This window comes from Anopheles nili, chromosome 3 (assembly GCF_943737925.1).
Source record: "Anopheles nili chromosome 3, idAnoNiliSN_F5_01, whole genome shotgun sequence".
In the NCBI taxonomy this organism is placed as follows: domain Eukaryota; kingdom Metazoa; phylum Arthropoda; class Insecta; order Diptera; family Culicidae; genus Anopheles; species Anopheles nili.
This window is the reverse complement of record NC_071292.1, coordinates 47,361,031-47,386,065: the sequence shown is the minus strand read 5'-3', so window position 1 is coordinate 47,386,065 and position 25,035 is coordinate 47,361,031. Positions and strand designations below refer to the sequence as shown.

The following is a 25,035-nucleotide window of genomic DNA, read 5'->3' as shown; positions in this document are numbered from 1 at the left end:
ACCTGCTGCTCTTTAGTGGTAAGTGCCCATCGTCATCGCGCATCCTATTCACCGATTTAATAGTAATTTTCTTTTCTCCTACAGGCTTCGTAATAGGTGGCCGGGTACGAGGAATTCCAAAACCACACGATTTCCCGTACACAGGGATACCGTGTACACTCCGTTGCTGACGCAGCTAACCGAGGCCAGGGGCTGTTGGTATTTCGACCGAGAGGAAAGGCAACCCATCCCATCTAACAATAATGTCTCGTGGAACCGGACCCATCCCCAATCGGTGGTTGCACTGTCCACGGAAGTCGAACAATTTGATCGGGGACCGTTTTCTGGCTTTCAAGACACCACTGAAGCGTGAGTTCCAGTCCCAGATGCCCGTGCAATGCACCTTCACGCCATCGATGCTGTTCGATCTGATGAAACGACACAACCAGCGCATTGGCCTCTGGATCGATCTAACCAACACGACCCGGTTCTACGACAAGCACGAGATCGAAGACTCCGGCAGCCGGTACATCAAGCTGCAGTGCCGCGGTCACGGTGAGACGCCATCGCTCGAGCAGGCAAAAGCGTTCATCGAAATCGTGGAGGAGTTTATCCTGGAGCATCCTCTCGATCCTATCGGTGTGCACTGTACGCACGGGTTCAACCGGACGGGGTTCTTGATCGTATCGTACATGGTCGAGCGCCTGGATTGGTCCGTTGATGCGGCTCTGATGGAATTCGCAAAGTCCCGTCCACCCGGCATCTACAAGGATGACTACATTAAGGAGCTGTTCCGTCGCTACGGAGACGAAGAGGACGCCCCGCCACCTCCGGAACTGCCAGCTTGGTGTCTCGAGTACGACGACGGTGACGGAGCGTCGGCCGCGATTGAACAGGGCTCGGCCAAGGCTACGAAACGGCTTGCGATCGATGGGGAAGCGGATGGCGAGAACGGTAGTAAAGCTGGAGCCCCGAAACGACGTAAGCGACTTTCGTACAATCCAAACGCAGTGTTCATGGAAGGAGTTCCTAACGTTACGCTGGTGAAGGACGAGTCCTTGATCGTAAAGTTACAGGACCGCGTACGGGCGATGTGTTGCACTACGCTGCAGGGCTTCCCAGGCGCTCAGCCAGTGTCTATGGATATCCGGAACATCCGCTACCTTACGCAGTTCCCGTATCGGGTGTCCTGGAAGGCGGACGGGACGCGCTACATGATGCTGATCCAGCGCGAGGGTGAAGTGTACTTCTTCGATCGTGACAACTCCGTGTTTGAAGTACAAGGTGTCCGATTCCCTACGCTAGCTGACCCGAACAAGCACATCACGGACACGCTCGTCGACGGCGAGATGGTGATCGACAAGTACCGGGACAAGCACGTACCTCGCTTTCTCGTGTACGACGTGATCTGCTTCCAGAACCGCGACGTGCGCAAGCTGCCGTTCTTCCCGAAGCGACTCGGTCTGATTGAGCAGGAGCTGATTCAGGCACGCACGAACGCCATACACAGGAGAATGCTTGACCGGGATAGCGAGCCGTTCGGCGTGCGGTTGAAACAGTTCTGGAACATCACGCAATCGAAGGCGCTGCTCGGGCCAAAGTTCACCGAGGGTCTTGGCCACGAACCGGACGGGCTCATCTTCCAGCCGTCCCTCGAGCCGTACATATCGGGCGTGTGCCCGCACGTGCTCAAGTGGAAACCGCACAACATGAACTCGATCGATTTCCGGCTGATGATCGCGGACGAGCGAAAGCCGGGCCACGTGAATCTAAAGAAGGGGCTGCTGTACGTCGGTGGGATGGAGCACCATTACGCCGAAATCAAGCTGACGAAGGAGCTGCGCAAGCTGCACACCAAAATCATCGAGTGCAAGTTCGTCGGCAACGCGTGGGTGCTGATGCGCGAACGCACGGACAAATCCTTCCCGAACAGCTACGAGACGGCGACGAACGTGTGGGAGAGCATCCGTAATCCCGTCACCGAGGATCACCTGCTGGCGCTGATAAATAAGGAGGGTTTCCGTTCCGATACGGAACTGATGCCACCACCGCACTCTCATTGAACTGTCGGAAATGGGATAGGGACGATTGGAGCAAATAGGACACCGGCGTTTGATTACACACAGCTGATCGAGGATTTTCCCGAACGACGGTGAAAAACGGTGCGTACGACGGTGACGACGAAAGAGCTAGCCTGCCGAGGCTATGATCTTTCTATTATCAGTTTAATTTTTTTTAAAGCTACTCCGATGGCAACATGTGTGTTATCGATTAGCAAGGAGTTTGCTTTTGATACGCGTGTGACACGTCCCATTTTCTTACCCCGGCAATGATGATCAATTACGCCGCAACAATATATCGTTTGGTTGGAAACGATTGCGCGTTAGAGTAGGAATCAGGGAATCTTCTTTTTATCGTCCTGTACCGGCGGGTTGTTCGTTTTTGGACAGGCACTAATGTGTATAGTATTGTACAGCTAGGCAGTCGGAAACACCACGAAATGCGCAGTATGTCGGCAAAGCGGCGCGCTGGTGCATGATTTGCATTGAAGCGGAGAATGCATATCCCTTTGTACGTATCGTTGGAAAGGAAATTATCATTTGCGTGAAGATTCGTACACACTCAACGTTCGTTCGCGCGAAGTATGCGGTCGTAATGAATAATTAACGAAAAAGTGGTTAAATAATCAGATACATAATAAAGAAAGACATCTGTTAATGGGTTAGAACCCGAAGCCTCTTGAAGATTATGTTTTTTTCTCTCCTACCCAACTCCTATTCCTTCGTACGTCCTCGTGGTGCTGAGAAAAATATGCTTTGAACAATTCTGGAAAATCTCTCAAAAGCAGGAAACGTTTTCATTCAAAGTATTAGATGAACATACTAGCTGAGAGGTAGTATTTTTTTATTACGATTGGATCCGAAAAAAAATCCGAAAATTCTCTCGAAAAACCGAAAATTTTTCAAAAAAGTAACAGGAGCGCATACCAGCGAGGAGGTTACATTTTTGTCGATCGGATCCGAAAAAAAATCTCCAAAAAAATCTCCAAAAAACCGAAGATTCGAAAATTTTCCAAAAAAGTAACAGGAGCGCATACCAGCGAGGAGGTCACATTTTTGTCGATCGGATCCGAAAAAAAATCTCCAAAAAATTTCAAAAAATCCGAAAAACCGAAAATTTTCCAAAAAAGTAACAGGAGCGCATACCAGCGAGGAGGTTACATTTTTGTCGATCGGATCCGAAAAAAAATCTCCAAAAAATTTCAAAAAATCCGAAAAACCGAAAATTTTCCAAAAAAGTAACAGGAGCGCATACCAGCGAGGAGGTTACATTTTTGTCGATCGGATCCGAAAAAAAATCTCCAAAAAATTTCAAAAAATCCGAAAAACCGAAAATTTTCCAAAAAAGTAACAGGAGCGCATACCAGCTAGGAGGTCACATTTTTGTCGATCGGATCCGAAAAAAAATCTCCAAACAAATTTCAAAAAATCCGAAAAATCGAAAATTTTTCAAAAAAGTAACAGGAGCGCATACCAGCTAGGAGGTCACATTTTTGTCGATCGGATCCGAAAAAAAATCTCCAAAAAAATTTCAAAAAATCCGAAAAACCGAAAATTTTCCAAAAAAGTAACAGGAGCGCATACCAGCGAGGAGGTCACATTTTTGTCGATCGGATCCGAAAAAAAAATCTTCAAAAAATTTTCAAAAAATCCGAAAAACCGAAAATTTTTCAAAAAAGTAACAGGAGCGCATACCAGCGAGGAGGTCACATTTTTGTCGATCGGATCCGAAAAAAAAATCTCCAAAAAATCTTCAAAAAATCCGAAAAACCGAAAATTTTCCAAAAAAGTAACAGGAGCGCATACCAGCTAGGAGGTCACATTTTTGGCGATCGGATCCGAAAAAAAAATCTCCAAAAAATTTTCAAAAAATCCGAAAATTCAAAAATTTTCCAAAAAAGTAACAGGAGCGCATACCAGCGAGGAGGTCACATTTTTGTCGATCGTATCCAAGTTTCAAAACCTGCATAAAAGTTCGGAAAAGGCGGAAAAAGTCACCTAATATTAGTTTTCTTTCGATTCTTTCTTTCGTAACGTTCGTTTCTTTCGTTAAACCAAACCAACTACACGGCCGTTATACTTTGAGTACAGTTTATTGACAGTTAGATTTGAATTTCGTCGACTAAAATAAAATTAAAAATTATCACCAGATCGTTCGATAGAATGTTTTCCGTGCTCCGCCATTCCCGTTCCCTAACTGGTTCTCGCTGGCCCTATCTCTTTCCCTATGCTGCTGCGCTACAACTAGATAGGTATGTATTACCGCACGTGAGAACGCTCGCGTAAAGCTCCTTTTAACTGTGGCTGGCGACGCCGCCAAGGAATTGCGGATCCTCCGTACGTTCCCGTTGAGCTTGATCCGTATTCGCGCGCTTCACCCTAACACAACGTTTGCATATACGATAAGTACGAAAGGAAGAATAGGGGGAGAGCGTTACAACAATTCCTCGCTGTTTGTACACATTTCTTGTGTGTGTGTTTTAGTTTACATCTCTTCTTACACCGTACGTGTTCTAATGCGTAAAATTGAATAATTTAACTACAACGGATTGGCTTACGATAACGGTTGCAGCATCGGCATGGTACACCGATCTCCGGTGGCAACGTTTTCTCTTTTGCATATGCATTCACGTCCAAACAAACACGCAACATTCTGGGGAGTTTGTGGGTACAAGGTTTACGATTTTTTTACGCACACGAAACATAAGTACAGCGCTGTGAAGCTTTTACTGAACAGCGGGGAGAGCACTCCATTTGGACGCCTCTCAATCGCCAGGTGGTGCACTTATCGCGCCACCTACAAACCGCCAATTGCAATCAATCACGTTTTGTAAATATCACAATTCATTTATTCTCTTACATTACCTGCCTATGCCTACGCTTGCGCCTTTATTCATGCGTGTGTTTGTGTGGGTATTTTTGTTTCTTTGTATATAGATATATGTATGTATATATATAATATATATGTAGATTTTCTGTTATATTCTCGCCATCACTGAATTGATGGAGCTCTGCTTGAAGAAAACAAAACGAATATGTTTAGACATACGGATAGCTACACACCGTGCGTCCGTCTGTACGCAATGACTCTCGCATTTTGCAGCAAAAAGAAAGTAAGGAATACTCAAAAAACACGTGCACGGTTGGCCGTTGGCCACAAACGATCGGGTGGTGCTTCCCGTTCTGGAATGATCGTCCAAAGAAGCCGTTGCCTTTGGTGTGACTCTTTACCGTCCGCTTTCAACGGAATACTGTGAGCGATCGCGCTCTATCGATTCGTACACAAGCCCTTATCACGCGTGTTCTGAACAAGTAACCCGTATGCGAAGCTCCTAACTAATCTTCATTCTCCTATCCTACGATCTTTTGCGGGCAAACCTCCTCTAGCCCTTCGGAAGCGCAAAAACGGAAACCACACGCACGGAAACTCCGCCACACCGGTTTATCGCTGCAGGCCACCACTGTGCAGGGCGACGGCTGCATCATCGTAGTCCACCTCGGTTTCCTCGAGCTTGGCGGCTCCGCTGCAGATGCGGCACTTGCAGCAAACGATGCACGGAGCAGCTAGCAGCAGCAGTGGTGAGGCGACAAGCAGCAGGATACCAAAGCCGGCGAAGATTCCGATCACTTGCGCCCGGTGCCACACGACCGAGGCCCGCGAATGTCCGAGCTTGTTCTTGCACGGTCCCTTGTCGTAGTGCCGCAGGAGGAAATCGTCCTGGAAGAGAAAAGCGAACGTTATTGGTTATCGATTCGATTCCGTTTCCCGGTAGTGAGCATACTTACGTCCAAACTGGCCAAGCAGTACCAGCAGAAGACGTGCTTGCAGCGTTTGCACATCATCTGCGCGCAGCCTTCGTCCTTCTCGATCGGTACGGTGCACATCGGGCAGCACTTGATGAGATCATTGTCGAACGGGATGCCGAGTGCGTCCGACTGGCCGTCCTCTGCCAGGCGACGGGAGTTTTCTTCACACGACATCGTCGGGTGCCACTGTGGGAAGATTGATGGAGATTAGTGAAGGAATTTCTCGAGAGTAACGACGATGTAGGATGCATACTTACCGCCTTCTTGCAGCCGGAACAGAAGTCTTCGCGACATGTGGGACAATGCACGGCGCATGGCGATGGCATGCTGGAGGACGATGGTGAGAGGGGCACGATCCGGTCGGAACAAACGTTCGCACCACTCGCCTGGTTTTGGCCTGCTTGACCCGGTTGTTGTTCCGACGAACCGACGAGGCAGATCGTTTCACAGCCCGCCTTTGGGCACCAGGTGCGGAACCGGTCCAGTTCTACCTCTGTGGAACAGAACAGAAAAAAAGGACATGGCGTTATTAATGCTTTTGTTTTCGTGTAATTGTAAAATTTATAGATTTGCAAAAGGGGGTTTCCAAAATTATGGATATTTTTAGAAATGAGTATTGTTTTTCTCGAAAAAAACGGAAAATCTTTCCCTTATATGATATAGTACGCCTACAGGGCTGTATATTTCTGTATATTACAATAAACATTCAAAAGCTTCACTAACGGATTTCAATTACAATATTATTGTTTCCCTCGATGGAATGGTATAAAATAGACATGTGTGAAAACTTTATAGAAGAAAAAACGAGTTGCAGATTTGAAGAACTTTGGCAGAGATGGCATCCCATTTTATACAAAAAAAACTCTCTAAGTGAAGTCTTTTCATGCTTGAGTGAAAAAAAGACATCCGATGGAATCCCATAGTATAATGTAGTTTACTCTTACTTATATTGAGGAAAAATTTGTACCAATACTAGCTGTGTATTTTTCCTAATCTTTACAATACCTAAAATAACATAATAATAAAGTGACAAAATGAAAAGTTAGCGTGGAAACGCTTGGATTTGGCGTCAATAAAAATCATCCCCCGAATAAAAACCAATAATTTGAGCTCGTGTTAAAACGTCGAAACCTCACAATTCGCACTGACAAATGCATGCGAAATAGATGTGGGTCGCGATATTTGCTCAAAATGAACCGATTCACAAACCCACACACACACACACACACGCCACCCATCAACCACCTCTGCCCTTCAGCGGGCCTTTTATCGATGGTTCACAATAAATCAGAGCCTCAGTTCTGCCCTTCCCGTAGATGATTTGGTATAAATTATTCATCTCATTTGCTACCGTGAAACAGCAGCAGCCCCGTCGTTGGCGTCATCTGCGGCAGACGTCCGTCGGGTTTCGCAAACATGGTCTGACGTCGGTTTGCCGGTTGATTTATCATTGGCAGGGTGAAATATTTCACCGGAAGGCGGCTCTGTGGTGTCCTACGAGCCACCGGGCGGGTATTGCAGGTAATTACGCTGGCTAGAAATAGGTTTGGCGTTAGATTCGGCACCGGGTTAGCTGGTCGTCCTGCGTCCTGCGGTCGTATTCGCTCATTCCATTTCTCTTAATTTGCTGCGAATCAATCAACCTCTAAAACTACGCAAATATGGAGTTCCGGGTAAAAAGGAGCATGTCCTCACAACTAGACAAATAAGCAACCGGAGTTGGTTTCAGGTTTTGTGTACCAACATGACAAGAATCAGAACATTATGTGGTCATTCTTCTGCATTTTCTCGCAGGCAATCAGTACCCAATGTTATCGATACTTAACCTAAAACTGTGGTGTAGGTGACATGATCCTATCCTACAATTAAAATCATGGAGTTGTGTTTGATTTATGGATAAAGTTTAACCAAATGCGCCCTGTGCCATGGAAGTTGGTATGGAAAACTCAAACATCTAAATCAACCATTCGAACAATGGACAAAAATTGCCGTAGGTAATCCGATAACTTTCAATACCTCATCCTTTATCCCACGCGTTATCCCTTTTCCCCAACGGAGGGCTGCACGTTTTCCAGCACAAAAGCACAAAACCATTCCGCTGTTTTTCGCTATTCCCATTTCCACTGGTCGACGAAAGGGCGCGCGATGAGCCCATTTCGGGTAGCAGTCACGAAAAGGGTTTTCGTTTTGCAACCGCGCTTCCGCCAGGTTGTAATAATAAATGGCTGCATTTTACGCTTTTCCGGGTGCTGCTGATCGTTTTGTGGTTTCGGTGGCGGCGAGATGTGTTAGTTCAGCGAATAGCACAGACTTTTAGGTGGGAGATTTAACGTGACGACAAATAAAAACAATGGAACAAGTGGCAGAGCGAGGATATTTTATGTGTTTGTTTCAAGCATTCACACTCCAAAACCAGAGTGGGTAGATCGTATTTCCATCGGTGGATTATGTTTTCGGAGCGCACCATTTTATTCTTCAACAACAAAAAACTGTATTTGGAAACCGGCGTTGATAAGAGAGTTAAAAGCGATAGAGAAGTCGTAGAGGGAAAATAAAATCAAATTTTATCACCCAATAAGTGTTTATCACGTTTAAAGAAAATTTGACTATACATTTACAGTTGAATTGCTATTTGGTCCTATGTTTGGAAAATATATCTCTTAGTCTTATCATTACAACAACGTTGGGTACATACCCTTTTTTGTTACTTTTCCCTTAATTCTACAAAGAAACTAAATAACCGTTTCGCGACTTGTTACTAACGACTAAAGTTCCGTTTGAATTGTGTTAAAATATTCATGCACACCGAAACTCCGAAGTTTAATTTTCATTCTTCCGTACTTACCTCTATTCAGTCGATAACGGTGGTGTTTTTCCACCAGCGAGGACGAAGCTAGGGCCGTTATTTCCGCGATCGTTATGATTCCCTGCGCTGGACACATGGCATCCGGGCAGGACACCTCGTAAGCACCCTCGGAAATTTCGAACTCGATGTAGGCCGTCATGCACTGCGAAATAAAGCACACGTAAAACAAAAATCACACATTAGCGAAAACATATTTAACAGATGCCAGTTAATAAAAATGGAACCGCCAAGAGAGCCCCCAGGGGGTGGCGAAATACAAAAGGGCTGTGAAATGTGCATCAATCGGCTAATTGGTACCCTTTAGCGGTGATCTCGTTTAAAATAATTTACTCGAAATTAAATGGCACTTTGTTTTACTTCTCTTCCCTTTTCCCACGTATTAATCGGTTTCGTCCTTTGTCCTTTTTTTCCCTACAAGCAGCGACGAGAACGAAACGACAATTCGGTGCGCTCCCTTTGTTTCGTGTGATAAAAATTGCAATTAATTTAAACAATCAGCACAACACACGGCTGGCAGATTCCGCACGGAGCGAGCAATTATTTTAATTCCCCGGCACCAGCCACAATCCAATCCGCGCCTTCCGTCGCATTCTCTCGAGCGGTAAAGCGCTGCTGGGCCTAAATTACCACATTACTGACGCTTTGTCGCTTTCATTGCCCACGTTGTTTAACTTGGCAAAGGTACGGTAGACTCGAAAGGGACGTGGGTTAGGGATTGTGATCCTCAAGACTATCAGCATCGGTCCTCCCATTGGTGGGCGTAATTTTCCCTTAATGAAGATGTAAAATTGAATAAACTTTCGCTTATCTTTTGCTGATTATTGACCGCATCTGAGTAGTAAGTTGGTGAGCTTCACTGGAGGCAACGCAATCGATGTTCGTGCGTTACCGATGCTACGATCTTCATGCGCATTGGAAAAGCAATTAGCAATTTTTGAGAGAAAATATATCACCATCGATTAATTTCTACGGGCGCATCGAAACGCATTCATACAAGTTGCGCAAAGAAAATGTTTGAACATTTATCTAGTTTGTATGAAAATTAGCCCACCACGAGCGAGAGGTAGATTTAAAACAAATATAACCCTCATACGACTGGCACAGTTGACAGTAATACCCCAGCTCAGAGTTATCATTAGAAGCTCTCGATAGCCGTGATTACGAGTTGATAATTGATGCTTTGTCGTTTCACGACCGGTGCCATCACTCGTGGATGTAAATTTTCGCAGCAATATGTCTCCCCTCCAGCCAGCACAGCGTACAATTAGCTTCATTGCGATTTCATTGCACGCCTCAGTTGCCCTCGGCTGTACTTTGAGCGCCATCGGAGCATATTTCGTGGTATAATGTATTCTAATCGATCGCGGAACCGCGGTTTCGTAACCGCACGGGGCTCGTAGCTGCTAATCGACTCAGTTCATCGACTCGATCCCGTCCCGGGTTGGGAAGGAAGTGCTGGTTTCGTTTCATGTCCAGCCTCTAATCGAAAAGAAGCGATCGCATAAAGCTGGACATGAAACGTTTTGCAACTGCCAGTACACGCCCTTCGACGTGCCGGCATGGGTAATTGTTGCAAAGGTTCCGATTCGGAACGCCATGACGAACCGCAGATCAAAAGATAGCATCGAATACTTGTGCTACTCTCCTGACACACAATGTCTCACACTAGACACGAGCTCTAGCTTGTGTCCTATTGTACATCGAAATTGCTAAACGATCGACAACTTCCCAATTGTCCTTGAGACACCATATGATCGCTAACGGACACGCGGCTGGTTACGTTCGGTTCCGCCGTCACGTGTGTCCTTTTGCTACCAAAGGACGGAAATTTCTAGCGTCGTTTGCTTGTCTACAATTAGTTAAAAGCTTTGGGAGAACAAGAAAGTGCTCACATCGCGTATCATAACTTAGGATAGGTTTTTACTGAGCCGTTGCTACGTTGTGAAATGATCCTTCTATTGATCCGTTGCTTAATTTTCTATTAGCTAATAAGTTGAACTAATATTTTATGATATGGATAACATAATTTGTTTCCCATTAGTTTTTTTATTCATCGACTAAAAAAGCTCAAAGTGATGTTAATTCTTCAGGAAACGATATTGACGGCATTGCAAACAGAAAAATAAATGACTAAACTTTGAATTTGACAATTACCCAATGCAAAATTCTTACTGTCGTATTTAACAAGTCTATAAACATCAACACTAGCTCAATGAAATAAAATGAAACGCATCTAGAATCAATAAACTCGCCCAAAGTGAATTGATGATTGAATCTCTGCCAACAGGGCTCGCAATGCCCACACTTGAGCAGTATCCTCGAGAACCACTGTATTACGATTCCCGCAGTGGCTTAAGCATCGTTTTACGGATTTCGATTATCATCGTTCCGCTTCCGGTGGTAAACCATGCCTCGAGTTCGAACAAACCCCACACAAGAAACGACTTCTGCAGCGTCAGCAACGTGTACCGGTATCGATTAACATCCGACCGTTTTCTCGTTTCGTCCTTCCGTGGAGCTACTGGCGACTATACATGTACAGGCAAACAAACCGGGATGGAAGAAGAAAAAAAAGAAAAACTACGACATCCTTTGCATCGAGAAGCGAGATCTCGATCCTGGTGTTAAATGATGTGCACGAAGACGATGACTGTGGTTTCAGCGCCGGCAGCAAACGCCCTGGACCACTTAGGAAAATTGTTTAACTAAGGCAGTGTTATGGGACGGTTTGGCGGAAGCAGCTCAGGACAGATAGGAGGCTCCGAGGAATTCCAGCCCGATACATCAGACTCAAGAGCCGGTGCGCCGTGTGATATGGAGATGGTTCTGGAATGAAAACACCATTTACAGTATCTTTGCCGCCCATGGGCGGAAGAAAAGCGGAATTTAATAATGTCCCAGGTCGTCAGGTCTCAGCGAAGCTGCGTGGTAGTACATTAAATTACAGCGACAGTAAACTAAGAATGTTTATTGCATCTAGGCTGTCGTTTGGCGAACGCCAAGAAATTGCGGTACACCTAATAACGTGCACGTTTCGTATTCGGTTCGCGTCCGAATCGAGTGAATGAATAATCGATTAAACGCTGCTGAAAAGGGTAGTACTCGGGCATACTTGGTGCAATTTATTCCGAGCATTCCCAGTGCCGCGCATTCCAAAAAAAAAAAAACAAAATCGAAAGAAGCCAACGATTGCTATACTATTGAAGAATCTGCCATCAATTGGATCACGTCGTAATTGAACGAATTTATGGTTGACTTCCATTCGGAGGCATAAGACTATCGTTTGGAAAATCCTTCAGCAGCTTCCCACCTAGCCATGGTTTGAAATATAAAACAAAGGAGAACCACAACGTCTCGAATTGGAAAAGCTGTCGAAAAGTTCGAGCAAAAGCGTTGATCATGCAGTGCGCTCATCCGACCAGCAGCGTAGAAGAGCAGCCCAGCGGAACGATATTTCTTGCAAAGGCATGCGACACCACCTTTGGCATTCGCCACCACGAATGGTGGCATTGAGAATGGTTCGCTACTGAATATTTGATTCGCCGTTTTGCTTCGGTAAGAAACGCTAGTAGCACACGAAAATTGTAGAGTCCTTTTTCTACAGTATCTTGACTCGCAAGAAATACACCGTTTCATCATTCAGAGTGTGCCGAATAATTAATCTTCGACAAAAAGCCAAACTTGGCATTGGCGCAAGCCATGCGAAGATTTTCTGATGAATTTTTTCGACTAGCAACGACATCGTATTCACTATTCACGTATCAGGCGAACAATAAAATTCAGGTTGTTAGCATGTTAACCATGCAACTTGCGGAAACCATGAACACATAAAAAAGACCAAATAAAAACTAAAAAAAGAGTAACAGGAAAAAGACCAACATATAAAGACCAAATAAAATGGCTTAAATTATTTTTAGCGCAGATGAAAATATTCACGAAATTTATAATTTCAAATTCTGGAAGTTCCTATCACAAGGAAGATATCACATGTTTTAAACAATAATAATCTTCATTCAAATTTATTAAGTATAAACATCAGATTATACTTATTGCAGTTGAGCAAACAAACGTGGAAAGAATACTGCTCCAACCACGTGTGCTCAACTCTGTTCAAATACACTATATAAAGATTGTGATTTTAAAAAAAACCTTTACATGATTTTTGAAGTCTTATTTAACATTTTTAAAGAATATGGAAAGCTAATTTATTAGCTATATAAAGATTACACCATCCATAAGCAAAATATATTTCACGCATTTCATGCAAACACGTGCACCTTTTCGTACCAAAGACGAAACTTGCGCGCTTCTACTGGCGGTTATAAACGTATTGCTTTTGAATGTCAACTGTTGCCGTCAGCCGGTTTACCGCCAAAACAAACATCCCGATTTTGACATATCAGTGTCTGTTCGGTTCTGTTTCTGGTCAGGCTTACTATTCCGGTACATGTTTTGTTGTTAATTTAAAGTAATCCAGTTCATTTTGTTGTAAATTTTACTATTATGGACGCGAACGTAAAGTCGAATCTTCCCTGGGTGGAAAAATACCGACCGGCAACTCTCACAGATTTGATTTCACACGAAGAAATCATTAGTACCAGTAAGTATGGCAAGCTAGCTCGCATAATGAATCAATCGCAACGCAAAAACATACTCAAATATGCCTTTTTGTTCACTTTCTTTTCGCCAGTCAACAAATTTATAAAGGAAGAACAATTGCCCCATCTACTGTTTTATGGTCCTCCGGGAACCGGCAAGACTAGCACCATTCTGGCTTGCGCCAGGCAATTGTACACACCGCAATCATTTGGCTCGATGGTGCTAGAGCTGAATGCCTCTGACGATCGTGGCATTAACATCGTTCGTGGGCAAATTTTGGATTTCGCTTCAACGAGGACCATTTTTAAAGGCGGATACAAGCTGATTATTCTCGATGAAGCGGACGCCATGACCAACGACGCACAGAACGCGCTCAGGCGCATCATCGAAAAGTACACGGAAAATGTACGATTCTGCATCATTTGCAACTATCTCAGTAAAATCATTCCAGCTATACAGTCACGATGTACGCGGTTCCGTTTCGCGCCTCTTTCTCCGGACCAGATTTTGCCTCGATTGGAGCACGTCATCGAATCCGAAAAGTAAGTTGAACACAAAAGGAATTTTAAATGAAAATTGCGGATTTTTTTTCAAATAAAAGGGGTATACCATAACTCTTTTTCACTGCAGCATTGAAGCAACGGAAGATGGCAAAAAAGCACTGATGACCTTGGCTGGCGGTGATATGAGAAAAGTGTTGAATGTACTGCAAAGCACTTGGATGGCGTACAAAAATGTGACGGAGGTGAACGTGTACAATTGCGTCGGACATCCTCTGAAGGAGGATATAAATGACATAATTTTCTGGCTACTGAACGAGGAGTCTTTTAAAGATTGTTATGAAAGTAAGTATGCCACAAATTATATTTTAAATCTAAACGCAAGCACCTTACGTTTCCGATTGGTTGTGATTTACAGAAATTCAGAAGCTGAAAACCCTGAAAGGTCTTGCTTTGGAGGACATACTAACGGAAATTCACTTGGTCGTCAATCGTCTGGAGGTTCCACAACGCGTCACGTCTAAGCTACTCATTGATTTGGCATCGATCGAGGAGCGCTTAGCAGATGGATGCGTTGAAAAACCACAGATTGCGGCACTGATAGCATCATTCAATAAATTGCGAAGTTTGGTCAATTAAATGTAACATGCAAATTGCACATGTAAAATATCCCAAGAACATAGTATACTGAATAAACTAACGGTATAAACGAACGAATATAGTACGGGAAAGGTATTACATTTCTGAAGCTTATAAAGTTGTTTTAATGACAAGTCATAAATATAAAAAAAGGATGATGACACTAATGCGTACCAAAAAAGGCATCCAAAGTATTGTGTATGGTAAAAAAAAACCTTTATCAATTATAAAAGATCCTTAGAAGAAAAACTCCTGCTACCTGCGGGGAGACACTTAACAATAGATTGCATTGCTCGGTATGCAAGGCTGCACAAAGAAACTGCACCGGACAATGAGGCTCCAAAGAAACATGCCGTCCATTTGCCGGACTATTTTTATCGTTCTCAACATCTTGGGCGTGTAAAGAGCGTTCCACGAAGGCGTTGAATGGAATCCAAGAATCTACGCAGCATCCACGCAGAAGGCACACGAAAGCAAGCAAAAAAAGGAAAGAAAAATGAAAACTAGGTCATGCATTTCATTCCGGACGTTCAGCATTGGTGAGCACATTCTCATAGTTAAACCATTCATCGGTCAAGACGCAAGAAGCCGTTTAGAAACGCCACATCCGAGTACCGCTAGTCGGAATCTTAAATCACGCCAAGAACTTTGCAAAACTTGCTCCCTCTTCCTCTTCAACGAAAGGAAGGAAACGCATTCTCTCCCCCATCGGGACGAGTGCAAGCGAGTGAAGCGAAGCGTGTAGGAAAGGAATGCAAATGGAAAACTTTCCGCAACACCGAAGAGAAAACGGAGTACCGGAAGGGTGTAAGTGACGAATGCTTATTGTAATCTACTTACGAACCGGACCCTGGAGGGCAAGTAAGAGAGGTTCATTAGATTTATTCGCGTTTTTTGTTTCTCGTTTTTATCGCTCAAGTTGAATCGAGCGTTGAAACTGACCTTTGGGTAGGTGGTATCGTTTACTCTTTAATAATCGACACGAACGTGTATTAGAAATGTTTTAAAAAGCTTTGCGCAATTATGAAGGAATATAAAAAGAAGCATTTGAAATAAACAGTACATTTTACTTTATATTGTTTTTTTTTCTGAAGGACTATTAGCATTTTCAGATGTCCTAAAACACGATTCTTTTAAAATTCTACAGACACGTTATATTAAAGATATACTTCGTCATAAGGACGGATTTTTGAACATAGTGTTCGTTTTATCCCACATTCAACACCCAACAAGATTGGACTTCGTTGCAGAACTTTAATATTCATCTTCTACAGACTATTGGAACGTCAAAGATATTGCTAGGGACTTTGGAATTTTATTACACCATCCGCCCTTTTGAAAATACATGTACATGCTGCTGCTATCAGTACAGCAATTTTACTATTGCCCCATCTGACACATGCACTAGACATTTTACCATACGCCATGGAGAGCACAACCATGCCCCATGCACGAGGTTAGAAGTTGAAACTTAAAGCTTCGTTATCATAGCATCTAAGATAGAGAAAATCCCACTGAGAGTTGCTCTGTGTTCCACACTTGGGGCACATCATTAGAGCCAGAAGGAGCCATCCGGCGTTCCGGGCGGCTAGATTAATTTACACCGACCGTCTTGCGAGTGTTTGAAGAACAAAGAAATGTGAAAAATGTCTCCCCGCCTGCGGAGATGAGATGAAAACGTCCGTCCGTGCATGCTTCGGGCATGCCGTAGAATCATGGCGTATGCATAATCGCATTGCTAAGTGAACACACAATCCGGGTTGGAATTGGTGACGGAAATCTGAGGCAGACCATGTCATATCGTGGTACCGAGGACTTTTTGAGAAGTTCACTGACATCACACTCTGTCATTGCTGGCACCCTCTCTCGACACGAACATATATACGACGGCTCGACGAAGAGGTGGTTGGAGCTGTACCATGGGGTGGAAATTGCTGCACATTATTCCAGCCCATGAAGGGACGTGTTTGCTGAGTTTGAATAATTTAGACAGCACTTTATGGGATAAGAGAATTTGAGCCTGAAGTGAGATGTTAAACAATACCTAATGGGATGCAGAAGCTCACCGGCAGAAAATGTATGTTCAAATATGAAACCATCTCTTTGGTTTGTTAGTTCCCAACGGGTTTCCAAAAATATAGTGAGAACTGTTTAAACTTAGTTTAGAAAATTGCTTGGTTGACATTGCCTACCGATTTTCGCCTCGAAATCGATCGGTGTTATCGGGGTTTATTCACTCTTTCCCCAACGCACACGTGCCGTTTTGGATATCAAAGGATGTTTGAGGAGTTTGTTGGCCAAGAGCCTGCAACGGTCGATTCTAGGTCAGTGCAAAGCTATTTTCATCAACATGCCAGAGGGCGGTGTCCGTCGTTCGTTGTATTAAATGTTTGCCGATTCTCTTGTTTCTGCCATTTCGAAATGACGCATGGATCGAAATATGACCTTGAACTTGGCGTGATTGATATTGAAGGAGGGAATTCCGATTGAAATAAAATGTTTGGCAGTGCTTTTTGCATAAAAGTACAACTTAAAGCATCGGTTGACGGCAAGACGTAACATTATGAAAAATGACGAAATGAATCATATATATATAAAGAAGCCTGCACCACTCTATCGTAAAGAACAGTTGCAAACGTTATCACAGAAAGACCCAACGAAATGCTCATGAAATGATAACAAAAAAGTCCCATTTCACGAGACCTACATTGTTTGGTGTGGCAATATCAAAAGCACGCGCAATAAACCATGCATCACATTGATGAGATTCCGAGGGACACAGGTTCGCCGAAAACTATGTTCTTGGTTGGGCGATTCATCAAACGGCAAATATTTGCCCACGCGAACCGGTTCCCAACCGGAATAATGCCGTTAATGGCCGGTGTTCGTCGTTGGTCTTTTGCTGCCACAACACGGTTCCGGGTGTTCCGTCGAACGCAATCTATCTGTGAATCTTATCATCTTCAGCTTTATGCTTCCGAGACCACCAACGCACGGTTTCGTGGCATCAGTGGATGTACGTTTTCGCAAAGGTTCAAGCCAAAACCTGCGGAACACCAAACTGGTATGGAGTCATGTATGGTACGGTTTATTCCAACGAGTCCGGAATGACCGTCGACGTACGGTGATAAGTAAGTAAAACGTGTGGCTGACTCATGAACCACTGGGACTGTCCGTGAACCGGAGGTCGACTGAAGTGTGTGCGAGGGAGGACCCCGGTCGTAAATGTGACTCTCGCCCTTAACGGCACGAAGGAGGAATTATGGGATGTAATTTGCTCTCGAGCAGGATTTTATTACATTTTCTCCGTGCTGCTGCCTGTGAGTGGGAAAAATATTATTCCCAATCGAACGGGACAAGCTCTGCTGTCGGGTGGGGTTTATGCGCACCATTCCTAATGTTGTCACGTTTTGCTTTTTTATTTAGCACTCCAGGTTAGCACCGTGAAATAAATAAATGTGTCACAGCACATCGAGCTCCGATGGGGCCCGACAACGGTCCTTTCTACCTCTTTCTGCCGGCATAGGAGACAGCCCAACGAGCCCAACATCGTTGGCCATTAACGACGCAAAACCCATGCACTTAGCGTCAGACACAAGTGCTACTTCCATGCAGCCCAGTTTTAATACTTCCTGCTCGCGAATGCACACCAATACCTACATAGTGCTCTGGTTCTTCCTCGCGGAGACGCAGCGATACCGGTTTTGTTAGCGCCACCGAGAGGGACTACAGTTATTTTGCGCGACCCACGTGTGCCCTCGTGCGTCTCGTGGCACACACACGCACCATGTCACCGTATCCTTCCGGAACCGACCGGTGGCACTTGGAAGGGCGCAATGCAAGTTGTCGCGTCGGAAGTTCGACGGCACGAAACGGTACTTGTTTCGCTCGAGGACATCAGTCATTCAACACCGCCGGCATGTATCGTATCACTTAGCGCAATACACACGCACGATCTCTCACAAGCATATGATCTAAGCAGCAGACTAGATCGCGAGGGAACGTTCTAGTAATTTCCCGCCAGCAAGATTTTTCCAATTGTCTGGATATACCAGCCGTGACCGTACGAGTTCAGCAGCATATCATCTGGGTTTAACCCAACCACCGACACCTGGTCGTTCGTACATGGAAGGTTGTGCGTTTGGGTGGAAAATTTGGCCATGGTTTAATGATCAGGATAACGAGCTGCAAGACAAGAGCGCATGCTAGAGAAGTTTGCGTTACTCACCTCAGTGCAGAACGAGCAAGCACACTGCGTGATTCGAGTCAGGTTCTCGGCACTGAACTCGCCAAGGCACAGTTTGCAGGTGAACTTAATCGTTGGCGTTAAGGCCTTCACAGTCGTTGTCGTCATCGCAGTCGTCGTCGTCGTCGTCGTCGTAGCGGAGAGGTTGATCGGCGAAACCGGTACCAGTGGTGTGGGACTAGGGTGAAACATAACGGTTTTCGCGGACAGGGATGCTGCGGCTGGGCTGCCTGTGGCCGAGATCGCACCAGGGGATGAAGATCCTGATGAGGACGAGGACGGTGTTGACGACGAGCAGGGTGATGACGCACCGGAGGACGAGCTGGATGAGGAGCAGCTGTTCGTGGTCAAGCGTAGCAAGTTGCCGACATGTTTGCGCTTTGAGCTTCCACCATCAGCGTGGGATCTCTTGGACTTGGGCACATCGGCCAGCTCGTTGGCATCGTTCGATCCGGATACGGGCACAAACGCCCCGTTGGAAGCGTTCAGTGAATAACGCGAACCGGCCGCGGCCAACGAGAGAAGACTAGAGCAACGGGAGCAGGTTGCAACGGAGGCGCAGTTGCGGAGCCGGTTTAGCGGTCGAATAGGTTCCAGAGTTTGGGAGGCCGCCGATGACAGCGCCAGGACGGTTTCACATTTTCGCAGCCCACCAGGACCACCGGGTCCCTTCAATCCTGCACCACATGCTGGTACTAGACCACCGGGACCACCTCCCGACGATGCCAACTGACTGTCCAGCAGTAGTGGTGTCGTCTTTGGGGACGCGAGACTATTACAGCTAACGTCACGCTTCAGAAGCGGAACAACCGACCACAACTTCTGCTGCACGGAGGACAGCGAGGTGGTCGAGATGTTTAGTCGACTGCGCGTGATCTCGGCCAGATTGTGCTCGGACGGGCTTTTGCTGATCTTGATCTCGGGTGAGCTGAGGAGTGGTGGGGGCAACGGTGGTGGTGGAGCAGGAGGTGGTTCCTTCGAGGGTCGTCGACCGACGAGGTTCTTGAGGAATGCTTCGATCCGGCGTTTGCGTGGAACCGGCCCACTTAATGCTCCGGCATGCGGACTACTTTCGGTGTTCCCGATGCCAACTCCTCCACCACCACCGCCACCACCCCCTCCAGCCCCTGCGCTGACCCCACTCGTGGGCACCATCGGGGACGACTGCATCCAGCTCGCCGGACCCCGCCGGAGCCCCTGCCCAGAACCCCCAAGTGAGGTAGGTCGTGCAGCCCGCGACGGCACAATCTGGGGCGAGTGCTGCTCCAGCAGGGACACGGACTCATGTGTCCCATTCGCGAGGTGGTGGTTCCTTAGGCCAGCCAGGTTGTGAATGATTGAGGCAAAATCCTACAGGATGATGAGAGGGCAAAAAAAAATCACACACACACACACATTATTTTCCGGTGGTCATTTGGCGTTGCTCAACACTCTTACCTTTCCCAAATCTCCACCACGCCCACCTCCGGTCCCGGTGTCCTCCTCAAGGATGTCGTATCCTGGTGCGTTCCAGGAATGACGGAACTTGCTCGTCGAGTCCCTGCTGGTCCCGCCCGACCACGGGCCGTCGGTTTCGTCTCTCAGCTCAGCCGTTCTGCTACCACTGCCGCTCGGTTGCGTCCCAATCGGCCACTGTAGACTGCGTCGTTTCAGTTCTCCCTTCACGCCACCGTTATCCGTTCCCTTTCCCAACCAATCGCCACTGAGACGCACGCGTCGACGCAGTAGTACCTTGGGAGCGCCGGTACACGACGTTCCAGACAATGACAGCGACTCCGTGGGGACGTGTGTCGTCGTATTCACCACCGCAGGATCCTTTTTCCTGGTAAACACCAGGGTCGCTTTCTTCTTGTGCAACGCTATCGTTGGTGGACGACCATCCCCATCTAACGCCAGCAACGGACAGTTCTCGTCCACCTGATCGAGCTGGTTCACTATCACACCTTTGCGAACTACGGACGTCAGTTGCTCAGAACCGCTTTCTTCACCACTTTCCGACTCGGACTCACTAACCGATCGCGCATCGGCCAATCCAACGCAGCTACTGTTGCTGCTGGGTTTTCTCTCGCACACACTAATTTCCACCCGTTTGAACGTGCTGTTGGGTGGTGGTTTTCCGGGCACAACCGGGTCCACGATCTTGCTGTAGTTCGCTGTCACGCCGGTGGTGGCGTTACCTGACGTCGTCCCTGTCGTCGTCGCTATGGCAACCACCGATGACAGCCGGCTTAGATTGCTACCGTCGCTTGAAACGCGCTTCAAACGAATGAACTTGTTCACCGATGTGAACGTGTCACAAAGCGTGCCCTGTGTACGGCTACCGTACGGATTTCCACTACTAGAAGCACTACCACTAGCGCCACCACTATCGGGGATGCCACTTCCGGCAGGGACACCCGGACCCGAAGCTGTCAACAGTTCTTCGAGCGTGTCGGTTTGTGGACGTCGCTCGGACGTTTCACTACGCTTAAGGCTAAGATTTTTCACCAAAATTTCACTCAAATCGCACGATAGAGTCTTCAGAGATGTGGTACGACCTGCTTCGGCTAGGCACTCCTTTTTTCTGCGCACAGAACGGTTACCACCGTTGGCTGGGTCTGCACCGGCGTTTGGTACAGGTTCAACACTGCGAAGTGTGGCCACACCGGTGGATGATCGACACGGTGCTACGGTAGAGGGCGCCACCAGCGCTGACGCTGACGGGACAGCTGTTGCGATCGTTGTGGATGTCATCGTGAGACAGATAGAAATCGGACGCGATCGGTGCAGCCAAACGGCAGGATAAGGTTGCGATGGTGTCTACGCAGACGAGCAACTCAGCAGGCAACTCATCGTCTTCGTCCAGCGGAATGACGTGTAAGACTTCGATTGCCGACGGGTTAGCCTGCAACGAAGTGAGGATCATTGAGGATCAAAGAACAATTAGATAGGTATTCGAACAAATTCCCAAAGCATTCCTCTCAAACACTTACCATCTTGAAGTAAGGCAACTGTACGAATCCTCTAAGTCAACTGTATCCGTTATCCGTAGTGTGATGTTCTGAAAGTGAGAAACAAGAATCACATTAGTTAGCTGAACAAACAGTGTGCCCCCTGTTTTGCCACCTCCAATCAGTGTACAAATTCCAACCCACAAGTGTACTACCGAGCCACTTCCCAAAACGGGTTGCTTGCGCTTCCATCGAGGAGATAAATTTCCCTCGCAACCAGAGTAAAACTGTCGTTGCAAAACTTTCATCGCTTATCACACTCGCAAACCGGGTTGTGTTTGTGTTTGCGGAGCAGTTTAAAGTATGCAAAGCATCGAGAGATCCCAACCACACAAGATGCACCGAAGAAGCTAGGTTTGGAACACACCGAGTCGGGTCATAAATTGCTGCTCCTGCACACGTCACGAGGCAAAACAATCAAGATGAAGCAATCGGGCCTTGGTGCCCTACCGTGGCATCGTGACGATGTTACTATGTAGCATCATGCTCGAGGCGTCGTGTTATCAGATCTGATTTCTCTCGAGGCGTCCTGCACCAGGAGGGAAAAGTGCTCAGAACGAAACAGCAAACATAACATCCATTACATCTTCATCAACCGGATGCGTGGTCCTCCGAACGGGTGCTGTTTCCGGCACAAGCACGATCACGACCACAGGGATGGTTTGGTTAAATACTTATGCTTATCATCGTGCTATTGGTGACAGGCAGGTTTTGCTTTGCCATTCCAAAATTAACCTTTTCTGGCGTGTGGAAAAGAGCGTGAATTTAGGGGCTTTAATTTAATCCGAACTGATTGATGTCAAATCGGGGAAACACATATGTTTTGTGTAAGACTAGGGTGGATGGGTTAAAATGTGTTGCCAAGCCAACAACCCAGGCGAACACGGCGAGTGACGCTGTGAACGAGTGCAGGAGAAAGAGCAGCAGCAACACCGAGAAGCACTATTTTAAGTTCGCCTGCCTAATGACGGATGGCCTCCATCCCCTTTCGTTCATTCGCGTCTGGGCGGTTGGTCGTTTGTAAACTTCGTTAGAAACCAACGTTCAATATCACGGCCGAGGTCAGGCCCGTAATTTATCTCTGCCGCGACATAACTAGACCCCAGGCCACGGTCGGAACCACGGCCCGCTGACACGAACAGGCTGGTTTCAACGGCTTAATTAAAACGCGACATACTGCTGCGACCGCTGTACTATCAGCGAGGCAGATTTGGTCACGTATGATTGTGGGGACCTTCGTTGGAACTGACGAGCGGCTGGTTTAGGAGCGAAAAGGTGACAAATTGAAGCCTTTTTGGGCCCAACTCGCCGCTCGGTAAAAAAAATGTATTGAAATTAGTGCGCAAGTTGATGGAAGTTTGCATCGGAATTGTATTGTTTAAGCAGCTTCTCCGTGTCGCTTGCACAATCATTGCTTGCTATAGTGCACTTGTAAAACACAACCCGTCCCCTGCAGGCGAACAAACGCCGTCCGTTGCCAGTTAGATATGCAAAAATGTGCGCAAATAAAATCAACCGCTTGACAGGAGAATGAAAGAAATACCTCGCAAATATTGCCGGCCCGTAACACGAGTTCGATAAGAAATGTACACACACACACACGGAGAGACTGTGAAGCTATCGCTATCCTCGACTCAAGTGGAGAAGGAAAACCTTGGGCGCTAAAGCTTCTTCACGTTCGCCACCACGTTGTTTGACATCCGCCGGGAGCCGGTGGTCCTTGCACAGGGGCCTTACGAAGGTTCCGAGACGTCAGCGACATCCGGAAGAAGACTCGCTTGCTCTCGACGCCAACACACCGGTGGGTGTTGGGTGAGGCTCTACAACAAGCGAAAAAAAAAGAGAATTCCATGGCTAAACTATTTGGCTTGGGATGCTGTTTATTTCCGTCCTCTCGCGCGAACGACAGTTTCTAGAGTGGAAAGCAATCAACCAGGGCGAGCGGGCGGGGAAACCAATAGTGGAGTGGGTTCGACATTCCACCCGATGGTGGAGTTAAATATTTGCGCTAGTTTGATTGCGCTGCAACTATAGCGCTTAAGCGTGGAGCTACACGAGGCGTCAAAGCCGTGCCCCGGGCCGAGGGCACTGCAGCTATTCGATCGGGAAAAGGACACCGACTTAGCGACTTCCGTGGTGTCCTGAGAACACACACACACACACACACCCGGAAGGAGGATAGGGACACTAAAAACACGGGAAAAACTGCTGCCTGGCCCATTCCATCCGATTCTAGTGTAGAAATTGGGTTGCAGCATGAAACCCACTGACAATGACACCACCCCCAAAGGGGTGTCGATGATAATACCACCACCATCACCACTACCGCCATTTGACGTCACCAGTTGCCTTGAATTTTATCAGCTGTACGAAGGGCTGCCGTGCCTTCAACCGCACTTACGGTAAAGCGTTGGCATCGATTGAACCGGCTGTTCGAGAGTGGTGTAAAAGGGGATGGAGAAACACCATTTCCCGGGTGGTGTGGCTTCGACAGGGGGCAAACATGTCCAGGGTGCGCATGAACAAGTGGTGAGTCGCTCAAGGATGTGCACACTCGAAGCGGGATGGGGACAATTGCATCTCAAGAGGCTAAAGCCGAATGTGATACGAGTGCACAATGCGAAAAAAAAACAAGCTCAACAGCGGCATCAGTAATGCCTGTTCTATTATTCAGTGCAACTAGAACCACCGGTGTTGTGTATATTTTGGGTTAGAAGAATTCGTTGACAGCTTTTAACAGTGCTCAAACATGCTGTAGAGATCGACGTGGAATTACGTACTCATGCACAAAGTCACCTTTGACAACGCATTCGATCGTCAGGTAGAAGCAAGCCATTGTTTCCCCTGCAGCGATGAGACATTAAGTGAAACATCTATGTTCCTCGACACGCGAAACATCATTTAAAGTCAAATGAGCACGTAATCTTTCCATCTGCTTCCTTTCGCGGCAGCTAGCGGGTTGTTCCTTTGGGCTGCTGAATTACGGCTCCATACGGAAACGATCAACTTCCGACCACAGTCGGAGCTGTCACATGACATTTTCACGAGCACGAGCCCTAGACCTTCTCTCTCTCTCTCTCTCTCTCTCTCTCTCTCTCTCTCTCTCTCTCTCTCTTTCTCTTCTGCCCGCTAATGTAATCATGTAGTTGGAACCCAATGCCCGTTGGCGCTATTTTAAGTGCTTTCCGCTGTTGCTGCTGCTTTTTTTTACCTTCTTTCAAACACACAACAGACATGAAACATGTCATGTTTAACAAACGCAAAATACACCGCACAGAGATCGTTTGAAATCGTCGCAATGTATTGCTCAAATTTGGGCATTGCCCCAGTGATCATGATCACGCACGTT

The 25,035-nt window shown here is 46.6% G+C and overlaps 3 protein-coding genes across 3 annotated transcripts; 2 read left to right on the top strand and 1 right to left on the bottom strand.

Moving 5' to 3' along the window:
• Window positions 1–242: 242 nt before the first annotated feature.
• On the top strand, window positions 243–2,712 carry LOC128723250 (mRNA-capping enzyme). The gene has a single exon (XM_053816969.1). It carries the CDS (start codon window positions 243–245, stop codon window positions 2,040–2,042), a length of 1,800 nt encoding a protein of 599 aa, XP_053672944.1. The 3' UTR covers window positions 2,043–2,712.
• Window positions 2,713–4,119: 1,407 nt separating this feature from the next.
• On the bottom strand, window positions 4,120–21,429 carry LOC128727281 (mucin-5AC). Its single transcript, XM_053821175.1, has 6 exons — window positions 20,134–21,429; window positions 18,679–20,046; window positions 8,692–8,854; window positions 6,104–6,339; window positions 5,826–6,032; window positions 4,120–5,757 (listed from the first exon to the last, which is right to left on the bottom strand). The coding sequence occupies exons 1-6, from the start codon at window positions 21,427–21,429 to the stop codon at window positions 5,482–5,484; spliced, it is 3,546 nt and encodes a 1,181-aa protein (XP_053677150.1). The 3' UTR covers window positions 4,120–5,481.
• Window positions 13,216–14,552, top strand: LOC128727282 (replication factor C subunit 5). Its single transcript, XM_053821177.1, has 4 exons — window positions 13,216–13,312; window positions 13,403–13,853; window positions 13,942–14,156; window positions 14,230–14,552. The coding sequence occupies exons 1-4, from the start codon at window positions 13,216–13,218 to the stop codon at window positions 14,448–14,450; spliced, it is 984 nt and encodes a 327-aa protein (XP_053677152.1). The 3' UTR covers window positions 14,451–14,552.
• Window positions 21,430–25,035: the final 3,606 nt, after the last annotated feature.

Excerpts from the sequence above, each read along its gene's own strand:
- LOC128723250 (XM_053816969.1), top strand. The coding sequence starts at position 243 with ATGTCTCGTGGAACCGGACCCATCCCCAATCGGTGGTTGCACTGTCCA.
- LOC128727282 (XM_053821177.1), top strand. The coding sequence starts at position 13,216 with ATGGACGCGAACGTAAAGTCGAATCTTCCCTGGGTGGAAAAATACCGA. Across the intron at positions 13,854-13,941 it reads CACGTCATCGAATCCGAAAA|CATTGAAGCAACGGAAGATG; the intron begins GTAAGTTGAACA and ends TTTTCACTGCAG. Across the intron at positions 14,157-14,229 it reads TTTTAAAGATTGTTATGAAA|AAATTCAGAAGCTGAAAACC; the intron begins GTAAGTATGCCA and ends TGTGATTTACAG.
- LOC128727281 (XM_053821175.1), bottom strand. The coding sequence starts at position 21,429 with ATGACATCCACAACGATCGCAACAGCTGTCCCGTCAGCGTCAGCGCTG. Across the intron at positions 8,855-18,678 it reads CTTGCTCGTTCTGCACTGAG|TGCATGACGGCCTACATCGA; the intron begins GTGAGTAACGCA and ends TTTATTTCGCAG. Across the intron at positions 6,033-6,103 it reads GTTCCGGCTGCAAGAAGGCG|TGGCACCCGACGATGTCGTG; the intron begins GTAAGTATGCAT and ends ATCTTCCCACAG.